Genomic DNA, 17,541 nt, shown 5'->3' with positions numbered 1-17,541 from the left:
ACACGGACGTAGGGAGAAGTACAGAGCAGTTGCGTCTCCCAGTCATACTTGCCAACCCTCCCGAATTTCAGTGCCCCTCCCGAAAATCTCCCGGGGCAACCATTCTCCCGAATTTCTCCCGATTTCCACCCAGACAACAATAATGGGGGCGTGCCTTTAAGGCACTGCCTTTGCATGCCGGCCCAATCACATCATATCTACGGCTTTTCACACACACAAGTGAATGCAAGGCATACTTGGTCAACAGCCATACAGGTCACACTGAGGGTGGCCGTATAAACAAGTTTAACACTGTTACAAATATGCGCCACACTGTGAACCCACACCAAACAAGAATGACAAACACATTCCGGGAGAACATCCGCACCGTAACACAACATAAACACAACAGAACAAATACCCAGAACCCCTTGCAGCACTAATTCTTCCAAGACGCTACAATATACACCCCCCGAACCCCCAACCCCGCCCACCTCAACCTCCTCATGCTCTCTCAGGGAGAGCATGTCCCAAATTCCAAGCTGCTGTTTTGAGGCATGTTAAAAAAAATAATGCACTTTGTGACTTCAATAATAAATATGGCAGTGCCATGTTGGCATTTTTGTCCATAACTTGAGTCGATTTATTTTGGAAAACCTTGTTACATTGTTTAATGCATCCAGCGGGGCATCACAACAAAATGAGGCATAATAATGTGTTAATTCCACGCCTGTATATATCGGTATCGGTCGATATCGGAATCGGTAATTAAGAGTTGGACGATATCGGAATATCGGATATCGGCCAAAAAGCCATTATCGGACAACTCTAGACGCTATCCTTCTTTCTGGAGACATTGTTGATTGTCATGTACGGATGTACTTTGTGGACGCCGTCTGCTCCACACGCTTTAAGTCTTTGCTGTCGTCCAGCATTCTGTTTTTGTTTACTTTGCAGCCAGTTCAGTTTTAGTTTTGTTTTGCATAGCCTTCCCTAAGCTTCAATGCCTTTTCTTAGTGGCACTCGCCCTAAATATGGCAGTGCCATGTTGGCATTTTTTTTCCATAACTTGAGTCGATTTATTTTGTTACATTGTTTAATGCATCCAGCGGGGCATCACAACAAAATTAGGCATAATAATATGTTAATTCCATGACTGTATATATCGGTATCGGTTGATATCGGAATCGGTAATTAAGAGTTGGACAATATCGGAATATCGGATATCGGCAAAAAAGCCATTATCAGACATCTCTAGACGCTATCCTTCTTTGTTGGGACATTGTTGATTGTCATGTACGGATGTACTTTGTGGACGCCGTCTGCTCCACACGCTGTAAGTCTTTGCTGTCGTCCAGCATTCTGTTTTTGTTTACTTTGCAGCCAGTTCGGTTTTAGTTACGTTCTGCATAGCCGTCCCTAAGCTTCAATGTCTTTTCTTAGCGGCACTCGCCTTAAATATGGCAGTGCCATGTTGGCATTTTTTTCCCCTATAACTTGAGTCGATTTATTTTGGAAAACCTTGTTACATTGTTTAATGCATCCAGCGGGCATCACAACAAAATGAGGCATAATAATGTGTTAATCCCACGACTGTATATATCGGTATCGGTTGATATCGGAATTGGTAATTAAGAGTTGGACAATATCGGAATATCGGCAAAAAAGCCATTATCGGACATCTCTAGACGCTATCCTTCTTTGTGGGGACATTGTTGATTGTCATGTACGGATGTACTTTGTGGACGCCGTCTGCTCCACACGCTGTAAGTCTTTGCTGTCGTCCAGCATTCTGTTTTTGTTTACTTTGCAGCCAGTTCAGTTTTAGTTTTGTTTTGCATAGCCTTCCCTAAGCTTCAATGCCTGTTCTTAGCGGCACTCGCCTTAAAGGCCTACTGAAACCCGCTACTACCGACCACGCAGTCTGATAGTTTATATATCAATGATGAAATCTTAACATTGCAACACATGCCAATACGGCCGGGTTAACTTATAAAGTGCAATTTTAAATTTCCCGCTAAACTTCCGGTTGAAAACGCCTTTGGATGATGACGTATGCGCGTGACGTAGCCAGTGAAACAGGAGTATCGGTACCCCATTGAAAACAATACAAAAAAGCTCTGATTTCATCGCAAAATTCCACAGTATTCTGGACATCTGTGTTGGTGAATCTTTTGCAATTTGTTTAATGAACAATGAAGACTGCAAAGAAGAACGTTGTAGGTGGGATCGGTGTATTAGCGGCTGGCTGTAGCAACACAACCAGGAGGACTTACTTGGATAGCAGACGCGCTAGCCAACGCTAGCCGCCAACCGCATCTGTGATCGGGTGAAGTCCTTCGTCGCGCCGTCGATCGCTGGAACGCAGGTGAGCACGGGTGTTGATGAGCAGATGAGGGCTGGCTGGTGTAGGTGGAGCGCTAATGTTTTATCATAGCTCTGTGAGGTCCGGTTGCTAAGTTGCTAAGTTAGCTTCAGCGTCGTAAGCAACAGCATTGTTAAGCTTTGCCAGGCTGAGAATTATAAACCGTGTAGTTACATGTACATGGTTTAATGGTATTGTTGATCTTCTGTCTATCCTTCCAGTCAGGGATTTATTTATTTTGTTTCTATCTGCATTTGAGCCAGATGCTATCACGTTAGCTCAGTAGCTAAAGAGCTTCGCCGATGTATTGTCGTGGAGATAAGTCACTGTGAATGTCCATTTCGCGTTCTCGACTCTCATTTTCAAGAGGATATAGTATCCGAGATGGTTTAAAATACAAATCCGTGATCCACAATAGAAAAAGGAGAGTGTGGATTCCAATGAGCCAGCTTGTACCTAAGTTACGGTCAGAGCGAAAAAAGATATGTTTTGCACTGCATTCTAGTCCGTCACTCTAACGTCCTCATCCACGAATCTTTCATCCTCGCTCAAATTAATGGGGTAATCGTCGCTTACTCGGTCCGAATCGTTCTAGCTGCGTTGAAAACAATAGGAAAATATGAGGAAGCGAACAACTGACTACGTCACGCTACTTCCGGTAGGGGCAAGGCTTTTTTTTATCAGAGACCAAAAGTTGTTCTATACTAAATCCTTTCAGCAAAAATATGGCAATATCGCGAAATGATCAAGTATGACACATAGAATGGATCTGCTATCCCCGTTTAAATAAAAAAAATTCATTTCAGTAGGCCTTTAAATATGGCAGTGCCATGTTGGCATTTTTTTTCCATAACTTGAGTCGATTTATTTTGGAAAACCTTGGTACATTGTTTAATGCATCCTGCGGGGCATCACAACAAAATGAGGCATAATAATGTGTTATTCCACGACTGTATATATCGGTATCGGTTGATATCGGAATCGGTAATTAAGAGTTGGACAATATCGGAATATTGGCAAAAAAGCCATTATCGAACATCTCTAGACGCTATCCTTCTTTGTGGGGACATTGTTGATTGTCATGTACGGATGTACTTTGTGGACGCCGTCTGCTCCACACGCTGTAAGTCTTTGCTGTCGTCCAGCATTCTGTTTTTGTTTACTTTGCAGCCTATTCAGTTTTAGTTTTGTTTTGCATAGCCTTCCCTAAGCTTCAATGCCTTTTCTTAGCGGCACTCGCCTTAAATATGGCAGTGCCATGTTGGCATTTTTTTCCCCTATAACTTGAGTCGATTTATTTTGGAAAACCTTGTTACATTGTTTAATGCATCCAGCGAGGCATCACAACAAAATGAGGCATAATAATGTGTTAATTCCACGACTGTATATATCGGTATCAGTTGATATCGGAATCGGTAATTAAGAGTTGGACAATATCGGAATATCGGATATCGGCAAAAAAGCCAGTATCGGACATCTCTAGTTACATTGTATCGTATGCATGTTCCAAATAAACTGAAACTGAAAAAAAAAACAAAAAAACAAGCGCAACTGCTTTCCTTTATCTTTCCATCAGAGGGGAAGATTTCACAAGAAGAACAGAACGTTATCTCTCAGCCTCGCTGCGGCTTCTTCAACGTCTCGTCACTCGCGGCCTCCGCGGTGAGTCGAGCGTGGGCGGAGGCGGCGTCTCACTCCTTTTATTTTCCTATCAATGACTTCTCCTTCCGTACCGACCGCTGGTCACGTGACGGCGAACGACGGCGCTGCTGCAGCAGTAATGGACATCCTATGATGTAATGAAAGCATTAAACTAGCATGAGGCTGGATGGAGGATTGTGGCGCGGTGGTTCGGCTGACGGGGAGTAATAGCTGGTGGAGGGGGGCACTCACAGCGTCCCGCAAGGCTCCCATAAATAGTCAATGTGCAACGATTGCAACCACGTCCTCCGATGAGTACCCGGGCTAAATGAGCACGCCACTGTTGTATTAGTCAAAAACGACAAAACACAACATCAGATATGATGAAGCGTGAAGGGGCGCGGGATTGATTGTCTCTGCCGGAGGTGCCGGCGAGTGTGCGACACGTCGTTATTGGACCACAGCGTGCTTGACACGCGGAGCTGCTCGGTGCGGAGCCACGCGCGGACCATTTGGGTGTACTCCCGTTAACGACGTTAATTGGCGCCGCCGACACACACCTGGGTTCCCGGTTTACAGGAGCCTGAGGGGTGGAATTCCAAGGTGTGAGCAGACCTACGCAGCGACATTAATCTGGATTATGAGGAGGCGGGGAGAGTCCGCCCGGGCTGTCTAAAAAGATGAGGGGGCTAGAATTGAAGTTTAAAGGCCCACTGAAATGATTTTTTTTTATTTAAACGGGGATAGCAGATCCATTCTATGTGTCATACTTGATCATTTCGCGATATTGCCATATTTTTGCTGAAAGGATTTAGTATAGAACCACGACGATAAAGTTCGCAACTTTTGGTCTCTGATAAAAAAAAGCCTTGCCCCTACCGGAAGTAGCGTGACGGAGTCAGTTGTTCGCTTCCTCATATTTTCCTATTGTTTTCAACGCAGCTAGAGCGATTCGGACCGAGAAAGCAACGATTATCCCATTAATTTGAGCGAGGATGAAAGATTCGTGGATGAGGAACGTTAGAGTGACGGACTGGAATGCAGTGCAAAATATATCTTTTTTCGCTCTGACCGTAACTTAGGTACAAGCTGGCACATTGAATTCCACACTCTCTCCTTTTTCTATTGTGGATCACGGATTTGTATTGTAAACCACCTCGGATACTATATCCTCTTGAAAATGAGAGTCGAGAACGCAAAATGGACATTCACAGTGACTTTTATCTCCACGACAATACATAGACGAAGCTCTTTAGTTACTGAGCTAACGTGATAGCATCTGGCTCAAATGCAGATAGAAACAAAATAAATAAATCCCTGACCGGAAGGATAGACAGAAGATCAACAATACTATTAAACCATGTACATGTAACTTCACGGTTAATCATTCTCAGCCTGGCAAAGCTTAACAATGCTGTTGCTAACGACGCTGAAGCTAACTTAGCAACTTAGCAACCGGACCTCACAGAGCTACGATAAAACATTAGCGCTCCACCTATGCCAGCCAGCCCTCATCTGCTCATCAACACCTGTGCTCACCTGCGTTCCAGCGATCGACGGCGCGACGAAGGACTTCACCCGATCACAGATGCGGTTGGCGGCTAGCATTGGCTAGCGCGTCTGCTATCCAAGTAAGTCCTCCTTGTTGTGTTGCTACAGCCAGCCGCTAATACACCGATCCCACCTACAACGTTCTTCTTTGCAGTCTCCATTGTTCATTAAACAAATTGCAAAAGATTCACCAACACAGATGTCCAGAATACTGTGGAATTTTGAGATGAAAACAGAGCTTTTTTGTATTGGCTTCAATGGGCTACCGATACTCCTGTTTCACTGGTTACGTCACACGCATAAGTCATCATCCAAAGGCGTTTTCAACCGAAAGTTTAGCGGGAAATTTAAAATTGCACTTTATAAGTTAACCCGGCCGTATTGGCATGTGTTGCAATGTTAAGATTTTATCATTGATATATAAACTATTAGACTGCGTGGTCGGTAGTAGTGGGTTTCAGTAGGCCTTTAACACGATATTCTACAAAACAGGAGGAAGTACAAACAACAAACACACCAGCGCTGTGAGCGAATGAACCGAGGTATTAGAACAGTGTTTTTTAACCTTTTTTTTAGCCGGGGCACATTTTTTGCGTTTAAAAAATCCAAAGGCACACCACCAGCAGAAATCATTAAAAAATTAAACTCGATATTGACAATAAAAAGTCGTTGGATATGACTTTAAAGCATAACCAAGCATGCATCACTACAGCTCTTGTCTCAAAGTAGGTGTACTGTCACCACCTGCCACATCACACCATGACTTATTTCAAGTTTTTTGCTGTTTTCCTGTGTGTAGTGTTTTAGTTCTTGTCTTGCGCTCCTATTTTGGTGGCTTTTTCCTGTTTTGTTGGTATTTTCCTGTTGCAGTTTCATGTCTTCCTTTGAGCGATATTTCCCGCATCTACTTTGTTTTAGCAGTCAAGAATATTTCAGTTGTTTTTATCCTTCTTTGTGGGGACATTGTTGATTGTCATGTCATGTTCGGATGTACTTTGTGGACGCCGTCTTTGCTCCACAGTAAGTGTTTGCTGTCGTCCAGCATTCTGTTTTTGTTTACTTTGCAGTCAGTTCAGTTGTAGTTTCGTTCTGCATAGCCTTCCCTAAGCTTCAATGCCTTTTCTTAGGGGCACTCACCTTTTGTTTATTTTTGGTTTAAGCATTAGACACCTTTTTACCTGCACACTGCCTCCCGCTGTCATCTGCATATTGTGATCACGACAAACCATGTTTCCGACATCTACAAAGCAATTAGCTACCTGCTGCCACCTACTGATATGGAAGAGAATAACATGGTTACTCTGCCGAGCTCTAGACAGCACCGACACTCAACAACGGCACATTATTTGCAGACTATAATTACTGGTTTGCAAAAAATATTTTTAACCCAAATAGGTGAAATTAAATAATCTCACACGGCACACCAAACTGTATCTCACGGTACACTAGTGTGGTTGAAAAACACTATTAGAAGGTCGAAGCAGTCTTTTAAATGGTCGCCCGTTTGCCGTGTTTTTTTCCCACCGTCTTGGCAGGAACCGAAACTGAAAGTTAACTTGACTCCTCCTTCACTTCTTCTCCAGGCTGGTACTTCATGACACCACTATTAATAATACAGTACATGTGTGAGAGTGCATATATATGAACAAACAAACACTTGGTGCTCTCATTGTGTCTATCTACTTCGAAAAGAACCAATGCCAAAGCTAGTCTAAGGCCATTGTGCCCAAAGGAGGGAAAATAATCCCTCTAACAGATTTCAATAAAAATGGAAAAATCCTTGCACGCTACACCGCTACGACAAAGATGACGGAGAAAAGACGCTGCCGAAGGTGAGCCACAAAACAGCGCATCCGGAAGCGACCGTCTATGTAATCTATGCAACATTTTGACAAAGAACCACCATTACATGTTATGTAGACCACAAGATAGTGTTTTACATTTAGAAAAAAAAAATCATGATAATATGACTCCTTTAATGCGCCTTATAATCCGGTGCGCCTTATATATGAAAAAACTTTTTTTTTTAAATAAAAAATAGACCATTCATCGGCAGTGCGCCTTATAATCTGGTGCGCCTTATATATGAAAAAAGATTTTTTTTTAAACTAAAAAATAGACCATTCATCGGCAGTGCGCCTAATAATCGCCCTATGGTCCAAAAAATACGGTCCAAAAAATACGGTATGTCAAATAACATACTGCTATATACCGTTTAATCGCTGCAATGTACAGTCGTGGTCAAAAGTTTACATACACGTGTAAAGAACATAATGTCATGGCTGTCTTGAGCTTCCAATCATTTCTACAACTCTTATTTTTTTGTGATAGAGTGATTGGAGCACATACTTGTTGGTCACAAAAAACATTAATGAAGTTTGGTTCTTTTATGAATTTATTATGGGTCTACTGAAAATGTGAGCAAATCTGCTGGGTCAAAAGTATACATACAGCAATGTTAATATTTGCTTACATGTCACTTGGCAAGTTTCACTGCAATAAGGCGCTTTTGGTAGCCATCCACAAGCTTCTGCTTGAAATGTTGACCACTCCTCTTGACAAAATTGGTGCAGTTCAGCTAAATTTGTTGGTTTTCTGACATGGACTTGTTTCTTCAGCATTGTCCACACGTTTAAGTCTGGACTTTGGGAAGGCCATTCTAAAACCTTCATTCTATCCTGATTTAGCCATTCCTTTACCACTTTTGACGTGTGTTTGGGGTCATTGTCCTGTTGGAACACCCAACTGCGACCAAGACCCAACCTCCGGGCTGATGATTTTAGGTTGTCCTGAAGAATTTGGAGGTAATCCTCCTTTTTCATTGTCCCATTTACTCTCTGTAAAGCACCAGTTCCATTGGCAGTAAAACAGGCCCAGAGCATAATACTACCACCACCATGCTTAAAGGTAGGAATGGTGTTCCTGGGATTAAAGGCCTCACCTTTTCTCCTCCAAACATATTGCTGGGTATTGTGGCCAAACAGCTCTATTTTTGTTTCATCTGACATCACATGGACAAAGATAAGACCTTCTGGAGGAACGTTCTGGGGTCAGATAAAACAAAAATTGAGCTGTTTGGCCACAATACCCAGCAATATGTTTGGACACGTCGTCGATATAAAAAAAAAAGGTGGTCTTGCCACTGAACCTGCAGAAAATATTTTTTCTCAAGTTTCTCTGTGTTTACATTTTCACACTTTGCACTTTAACGACCAATATAAAACTGCTGTTCATGTTGACGTTCCAGTCAAAACTGGGCTTTTATTATCTTTGGAAAAGCCGGTGTTGCATCTTATTAGACTGCGCAGGTGTACCTACTGTTGTGACCGGTGGGCGTTGAAGAACAAACTGCCGTTTGGAGCAAACAAATGAAGCAGCAAATGCAAAGTGTACGGCTTGACACGAGCAAGTGAACGCAGCACATCTTACCTGAACCTCTCGTGCGTGATAGGCGATGATGAGGCCCAGCAGGATGACCGTGGACAGACTGATCAGACACTTCAGGGCCAGAGAATACATGGAGCTCTGAGTGGGGGGGGAGAGAGAGAGAGAAACACAAGCAGGAGATCAACTCGTTTGTCCATTTTGGAGTCACATTCGCTGCTTTTCTGCTGGAGGGCACGTCGGCGACCGAGGCCGACATTTACCAAACAGACTTTCAAAGGCTGAGCAGAAGTATTCAAGCTGTCAATAGGGCTCTGCTGTGGAGCTTTAAATCTTCCGCTTGTCTGCTTCCACGGGGCTTACAATCAATGCACCTGGGAGCTTTCAATCAATGCGACTCATTGCACTTCAGGGGCTTCCTTAACCCCGCCCTCACCTCAAACGCTCAGGTGCACTGGACTGGATGTGACACATGCAAACAGCGACACGCACACTTTTTTATTTGGCTTTTTTTTTTTTTTTTCCAACCACAGAAACTCACCACCGGCGGTTACAAAAAGGAGAGAGTGTGAGGAAGAAACCAAAGAACCAGAAATGGATGAAGCAAAAACCTGGCTGCTCAGTGCAAAACACGTTTAGAGGCCTACTGAAATGAATTTTTTAAAATTTAAACGGGGATAGCAGATCCATTCTATGTGTCATACTTGATCATTTCGCGATATTGCCATATTTTTGCTGAAAGGATTTAGTAGAGAACATCGACGATAAAGTTTGCAACTTTTGGTCGCTGATAAAAAAGCCTTGCCTGTACCGGAAGTAGCGTGACGTCACAGGTTGAAAGGCTCCTCACATTTCCCCATTGTTTACACCAGCAGCTAGAGCGATTCGGACCGAGAAAGCGACGATTACCCCATTAATTTGAGCCAGGATGAAAGATTTGTGGATGAGGAACGTGAGAGTGAAGGACTAGAGTGCAGTGCAGGACGTATCTTTTTTCGCTCTGACCGTAACTTAGGTACAAGGGCTCATTGGATTCCACACTTTCTCCTTTTTCTATTGTGGATCACGGATTTGTATTTTAAACCACTTCGGATACTATATCCTCTTGAAAATGAGAGTCGAGAACGCGAAATGGACATTCACAGTGACTTTTATCTCCACGACAATACATCGGCGAAGCTCTTTAGCTACGGAGCTAACGTGATAGCATCGGGCTTAACTGCAGATAGAAACAAAAGAAATAAACCCCTGACTGTAAGGATAGACAGAAGATCAACAATACTATTAAACCATGGACATGTAACTACACGGTTAATGCTTTCCAGCCTGGCAAAGCTTAACAATGCTGTTGCTAACGACGCCATTGAAGCTAACTTAACTACGGGACCTCACAGAGCTATGCTAAAAACATTAGCTATCCACCTACGCCACCCAGCCCTCATCTGCTCATCAACACCCGTGCTCACCTGCGTTCCAGCAATCGACAGAGCGACGAAGGACTTTACCCGATCATCGATGCGGTCGGCGGCTAGCGTTGGATAGCGCGTCTGCTATCCAAGTCAAAGTCCTCCTGGTTGTGTTGCTGCAGCCAGCCGCTAATACACCGATCCCACCTACAACGTTCTTCTTTGCAGTCTCCATTGTTCATTAAACAAATTGCAAAAGATTCACCAACACAGATGTCCAGAATACTGTGGAATTTTGCGATGAAAACAGAGCTTTTTGTATTGGATTCAATGGTGTCCGAATACTTCCGTTTCAACTATTGACGTCACGCGCATACGTCATCATACATACACGTTTTCAACCGGAAGTTTCGCGGGAAATTTAAAATTGCACTTTATAAGTTAACCCGGCCGTATTGGCATGTGTTGCAATGTTAAGATTTCATCATTGATATATAAACTATCAGACTGCGTGGTCGGTAGTAGTGGGTTTCAGTAGGCCTTTAACTTTGTCAAGGTCGACTAATTTATTAACTTCCATGTCGACCACTTTCGTCGAAATATAATCCGATACCCACAGAGTTCCTTTTCTATGAAATACGGGTCCATTCATGTTGACATGTACGGTAGTATTACGTCATCATTATCGCTAAGCGACATGAAACAACAACAGCAAAAACAACAGTCTACAAAACCCAAAACCAGTGAAGATTGCACGTTGTGTAAATCATAAATAAAAACAGAATACAATGATTTGCAAATCCTTTTCAATTTATATTTGTCATGATCTGTGGCCTGGATTATGTTTTTGTTAGTTTTTGTTAGCTTTTGGACTCTTTTAGTTCCTGTTTGCGCTCCCTTGTTTGTTTTAGTTTCCATGACGACTTATGATTTTCACCTGTCTCTTGCGTTCGGGTCACACCTGTCTCTAATCCAGTGTTTTTCAACCACTGTGCTGCGGCACACTAGTGTGCCGTGAGATACAGTCTGGTGTGCCGTGGGAGATTATCTAATTTCACCTATTTGGGTTAAAAATATTTTTTGCAAACCAGTAATTATAGTCTGCAAATGATGTGTTGTTGTTGAGTGTCGGTGCTGTCTAGAGCTCAGCAGAGTAACCGTGTAATACTCTTCCATATCAGTAGGTGGCGGCAAGTAGCTAATTGCTTTGTAGATGTCGGGAACAGCGGGAGGCAGCGTGCAGGTAAAAAGGTGTCTAATGCTTAAACCAAAAATAAACAAAAGGTGAGTGCCCCTAAGAAAAGGCATTGAAGTTTAGGGAAGGCTATGCACTGAACTGGCTACAAAGCAAACAAAAACAGAATGCTGGACGACAGCAAAGACTTACTGTGGAGCAAAGGCAATGTACATCTGAACATGACATGACAATCAACAATGTCCCCACAAAGACGGATACAAACAACTGTAATATTCTTGATTGCTAAAACAAAGTAGATGCGGGAAATATCGCTCAAAGGAAGACATGAAATTGCTACAGGAAAATACCCAAAAAAAAGAGAAAAAGCCACCAAAATAGGAGCGCAACACAAGAACTAAAACACTACACACAGGAAAACAGCAAAAACCTCAAAATAAGTCAGGGCGTGATGTGACAGGTGGTGACAGTACACCTACTTTGAGACAAGAGCTATAGTGACGCATGCTTGGTTATGGTTTAAAGTCATATCCAACAATTGCGACAACGACTTTTTACTGTCAACTGTTTTTTGTTTTTTAATGATTCCCGCTGGTGGTGTGCCTCCGCATTTTTTCAACGCAAAAAATGTGCCTTGGCTGAAAAAAGGTTGAAAAACACTGCTCTAATCAAGAGAGACTATTATTTAAGCCTGTCGTTGCCAGTTAGTCGGTCTGGCGACATTGTTCTTTTCATGCCATAGTTCATGCTTGTATTCATGCGATTGTTTCATGCTCTTTTCATGCTGGTATTCATGCGATTGTTTGCTTCATGCCATACCAAGTAAGTTTTGTTAATTCATGCCACAGTTAGCGAGTTTTTGTTTTTCCCTGTCCATACTTTACGCTAAGTGTTAGTTTTTGTTCCCTGCGTTAAGTTGTGCCTTCGCCTTGTGCGCCTTTTTGTTTTCACCTATTTGAGAGTCAAGAATAAATATGTTCCTACCTGCTACCTTTGTCCGGAAAAGTCCGTTTGCATCCCGGGAGAGCAATCCTCGCAGTAAGTTGCGAAAACCCCCACGTTGTGACAATATTCAATTGAATAGACTGCAAAGACAAGATACTTAAGGTTCGAACTGGTAAACTTTGTTAATTTTTTGCAAATATTAGCTCATTTGGAATTTGATGCCTGCAACATATTTAAAAAAAGCTGGCACATATGGAGAGACAGAGAAAGTTGAGGAATGCTCATCAAACACTTATTTGGAACATCCCACAGGTGAACAGGCTAATTGGGAACAGGTGGGTGCCATGATTGGGTATAAAAGCAGTTTCCGTGAAATGCTCAGTCATTCACAAACAAGGATGGGGCGAGGGTCACCACTTTGTCAACAAATGCGTGAGCAACAGATTGAGAACAACATTTCTCAACGAGCTATTGCAAGGAATTTAGGGATTTCACCATCTAAAGTCCGTAATATCATCAAAAGGTTCAGAGAATCTGGAGAAATCACTGCACGTAAGCGATGATATTACAGACCTTGGATCCCTCAGGCGGTACTGCATCAAAAAGTGACATCAGTGTCTAAAGGATATCACCACATGAGCTCAAGAAGACTTCAGAAACCCACTGTCAGTAACTGTAGTTGGTCGCTACATGTGTAAGTGCAAGTTAAAACTCTTCTATGCAAAGTGAAAGCCATTTACCATCTTCGCTGGGCCCGAGCTCATCTAAAATGGACTGATGCAAAGTGGAAAAGTGTTCTGTGGTCTGACGAGTCCCCAGTTCAAATCGGTTTTGGAAACTGTGGACATTGTGTCCTCCGGACCAAAGAGGAAAAGAACCATCTGGATTGTTATAGGCGCATAGTTGAAAAGCCAGCATCTGTAATGGTATGGTGGTTTATTAGTGCCCAAGGCATGGGTAACTTACACATCTGTGAAGGAACCATTAATGCTGAAAGGTACATACAGGATTTGGAGCAACATATGTTGCCATCCAAGCAACATTATCATGGACGCCCCTGCTTATTTCAGCAAGACAATGGCAAGCCACGTGTTACAGAAGTGTACCACAACGGAGACCCCCGGACTGTTGAACAACTTAAGCTGTACATCAAGCAAGAATGGGAAAGAATTCCACCTAAGAAGCTTAAAAAATGTGTCTCCTCAGTTCCCAAACGTTTACTGAGTGTTGTTAAAAGGAAAGGCCATGTAACACAGTGGCAAAAATGCCCCTGTGCCAACTTTTTTGCCATGTGTTGCTGCCATTAAATTCTAAGGTAATGATTATTTGCAAAAAAAATTAAGTTTCTCAGTTCTAACATTAAATATTTTGTCTTTGCAGTCTATTCAATTGAATATAAGTTGAAAGGGATTTGCAAATCATTGTATTCTGTTTTTATTTACGAATTACACAATGTGCCAACTTCACTGGTTTTGGGTTTTGTAGTTAAAACGTGCAGCTATCGATTATTTTAGTAGTATTTTTAAAAAATATTTATTTATTTATTTTTCATAAAGAAATACAATCATGTGTGCTTACGGACTGTATCCCTGCAGACTGTATTGATCTATATTGATATATAATGTATATATTGTGTTTTTTATGTTGATTTAATTATAAAAAAAAAAAAAAAGTTTTATTTTTTATTTTTCTTAATTTCTTGCGCGACCTGGTACCAATCGGTACCGGTCCCCGGCCCGGTGGTTGGGGACCACTGCTTCAGAGCACAGCTGAGGCACTAAACCTGCAGAAAATAGTTCTTCTCAGGTTTCTCTAGGTTTACATTTTCACACTTTGCACTATTTTGTTACACTTTATTAAGCATTTCTTACATACTCCTTATTTTTCAACCTTCATTTTAAGATATTATTTTTGAGTGTTCAATGTCATATTATGATTTTGTTTACATTGCTTGAGTGTTTTTCCAAGCTTGTGTTGACATTTTCCTTTTCTTTCCTTCATATCTGAGGGGATTATAATCAGGGGAAGGTCACATTTTAAAGTAAACATGTTTACATTGAATATATTTTTTCCTGCTCCTTATTTTCCATAGGCGATGAAAATATAAATATTTATCGATATCGGCTGTTATAAAAGGCTTATACAGGTTTCAGCCAGATATAGCGTACACCAGGGGTGTCCAAACTTTTTCCACTGAGGGCCACACACTGAAAAATCAAAGCAAGCGGGGCCATTTTGATATTTTTTAGATTAAAAACCAATAAAATATATGTTTAAAAAAATATACATTGATGCCTCCACTTAGGCTTGATCAAAGGGTTTTGGTCAAAAAAATATAAAAAATTTGTCATTATTCAGTATTATTATTTGTATTATTATTCAGGGTTTAAATCTCTAGATCCACATTAGGTATATCTGTCAATATAAAGTTGTTAAAGATTTAAGTTATATGCCCTTTTTGTCAAAGAAAATCCTGTTTTCCTATGGAAAAAAACACAAAATATTCAATATTTTCACCCAATAAAAAATTTAAGTGGAATATTTTGGATTATATAATAATTGGAGCCTTAAAAAGGTCAATAACTCATAACAACATTAATTTTAATTAATTATTATTTTTTGAGCAATGACACTCAAAAAAAGTCCCACTAAAATGATTGGGGATCCAAAAAGGTCCTGCTCAGTAAAGTTTAAAAAAAAAAATCTTAATTTTTTTTTTAACTTTTAACACAATTATCTCAAGATCAAGTTCAGACCTATCCGTCAATTATAATTTTTATTGTTGTTTATGTTTTTTGTTTGTTTGTTTTAGGCCCCTCAAAAAAATTAAAAAAAAAACAAACAAACAAACTGTTTTTTAAATGGCAAACACAAAATATGCAACATTTTCCCAAAAAAATATCTCAAAGTGGAATATTCAATGTGATGTAAATGGAGCCTTGAATAAGTCAATAATTCATAATAACATTGATTTTGATTCTTTTTTTTTTTTTTTAAGAAAGAAACAGCCTGCATGGCAGCTTTGTGTTATTAGAGTAAACATTGTAACATTTTCTTGGTACATTTCACCTGTTTGCTCTTTTATACCACTTTTTATGTTTTGATTTTTTTTAATCGTATTTTTAGAATGTGCCGTGGGGCCATTACAAAAAATGGCCCCCGGGCCACACTTTGGACACCCCTGGCGTACACGTTTGCTCTCCAGTTTGTGTTTCGTTGTTATGTTTGACCCACATTTATTCATGTTGTTCTAAACAAGAAAGCAAGCTCGGCAATGGCAGAGTACCATAACCTAAACCCGATATGATGTGATATAATAAAATACAATTCCTGTTTTCATATATTCTGTAACACAATTTCTACACCGGGGCAAAGCTAAAATCACATTGCATTTAAGTGCCGTTGTCATAGCAACAACATGAATGCCTCACTCTTGTCGGCTACAAGTAGAGTGCGGCTCGGTGAACCGTAACAAAATAAGTGGACATTAATGATTTAAGAGCAAACTCTTTTTCCTTTGTAATGAGCGGCCGTGACATAAGAGCATTAACACCCTCAAAGGTGTCCACACACATAAATACATTTATTTGTATTCATATTACATAGTTTGCAGAGACACCTCCATTTCATTGTTTTTTTTTTTACATCTCATTGTGCAAAAGTCCAATTTGTGAGAGCCACGGCAGATAGATTCAGCACACTCGGGGGTCACATTGGAGCAGGACTGTTATTTCTCTTCATTAGTGTAACTACTGCACACTACACAACTACCACAGGACTCACAACGTTGTGTCTCTAGACAATCTTTACTGCGAGACTGCACCGACTGTTCGTGGCGAGCAGCTGGGCTGGCCGTGCGGCGTGCGATTCCACGGCCCGCTGATACCAAAAAGGGAATTTTACAGCGGGGATGAACGGTGTGAGGAGGAAATAATTGATATAAGTCGCTCTCGAGATGCACAACTGACTGTTTCGTGTCAGGCGATGGAAGGCAGCGGAACAGCTGACATAGCGACAGCAAGGTGACCATCCCCTTATGTATCTTCCGGAGCCCAAAATTTGCGCATGAACGCATCACACGAACAACAACAGATGTCCTCGAACGCACATAGCCAAGCTTGCTGTAATATTCACAGCCCTCTCATATCCCTCAGTCACACCTGATTGAATTTGAATTGGATGTGTTACAAGTGGGAATGAATATTGTTTACATTTTAACCGAAACTGGTTCCCAAATTGGTACTTTTTTGGGGGGGGGTAATTTTTCCTGTCATTCACAATCCTTATGCAAGACAGGAACACATACATCTTTTCTTTTTTTTACACATTGCAAGTCGTAAAAAAAAGTACAAAGTGGGGTGTAACGTTACACAAAAATTTCGGTTCGGTACGCACCTCGGTTTGGAGGTCACGGTTCGGTTCATTTTCGGTACAGTAAGAAAACAACAAAATATAAATGTTTTGGTTATTTATTTACCAAATTTGTAAACAATGGCTTTATCCTTTTAACATTGGGAACACTATAATAATTCTGCCCGCGTTAATCAACACTAAACTGCCTCAAGTTGTTGCTCAGATTAAATGAAATGACAAAACGTTTCTTCTACATATAAAAAGTGCAACATTAAACAGTTTCAAGTCAACTCATCATGCTTAATTTATTACAGCATTTGGGAAGCCTGTAGTTGATTTTTATTATGTAAATGTTATATTTTTATCAACATGTGATAGCAGGGACCCTGCCATTCAAAACTAGGCTGCTCCATTACTAATGATTAATGTAACTGTAGCTGAAAAATATAGTACAATAGCAATAGGAGAGAATATTCATCCCTGAACACCATGGAGTTCAAGTAGGCTTAATGATGCAGTTACATTATTATATCAACTATCAGAGACAGAAACTCTTCGTTTAACATAATGTCCTTGTTTGCTGCTTCAACACAGCTCAATCAACACAGAAAAAGGTAAAGTGAAATAACAGACAGACAGGGCTTTGCTGTCCGTAACACACACACACACACACCGCAAAATGAGCTAACGTTACGCTAAAAGTCTTTATCGTAAAGTCTTAA

General features: G+C 41.1%; 1 protein-coding gene across 1 annotated transcript in view; it reads right to left on the bottom strand.

The window, feature by feature from the left end:
* Positions 1-17,541, bottom strand: part of kcnn3 (potassium intermediate/small conductance calcium-activated channel, subfamily N, member 3) — a 267,632-nt gene that overhangs the window by 160,262 nt on the left and 89,829 nt on the right. Inside the window, 1 exon segment of the mRNA XM_062029641.1 lies at positions 8,966-9,061. Within this exon segment, the coding sequence (XP_061885625.1) occupies positions 8,966-9,061 (96 nt within the window).

Source organism: Entelurus aequoreus, linkage group LG20 (genome assembly GCF_033978785.1).
Source record: "Entelurus aequoreus isolate RoL-2023_Sb linkage group LG20, RoL_Eaeq_v1.1, whole genome shotgun sequence".
Classification (NCBI taxonomy): domain Eukaryota; kingdom Metazoa; phylum Chordata; class Actinopteri; order Syngnathiformes; family Syngnathidae; genus Entelurus; species Entelurus aequoreus.
The sequence above is the reverse complement of the archived record's forward strand: the minus strand, read 5'-3'. Positions and strand labels throughout refer to the sequence as shown.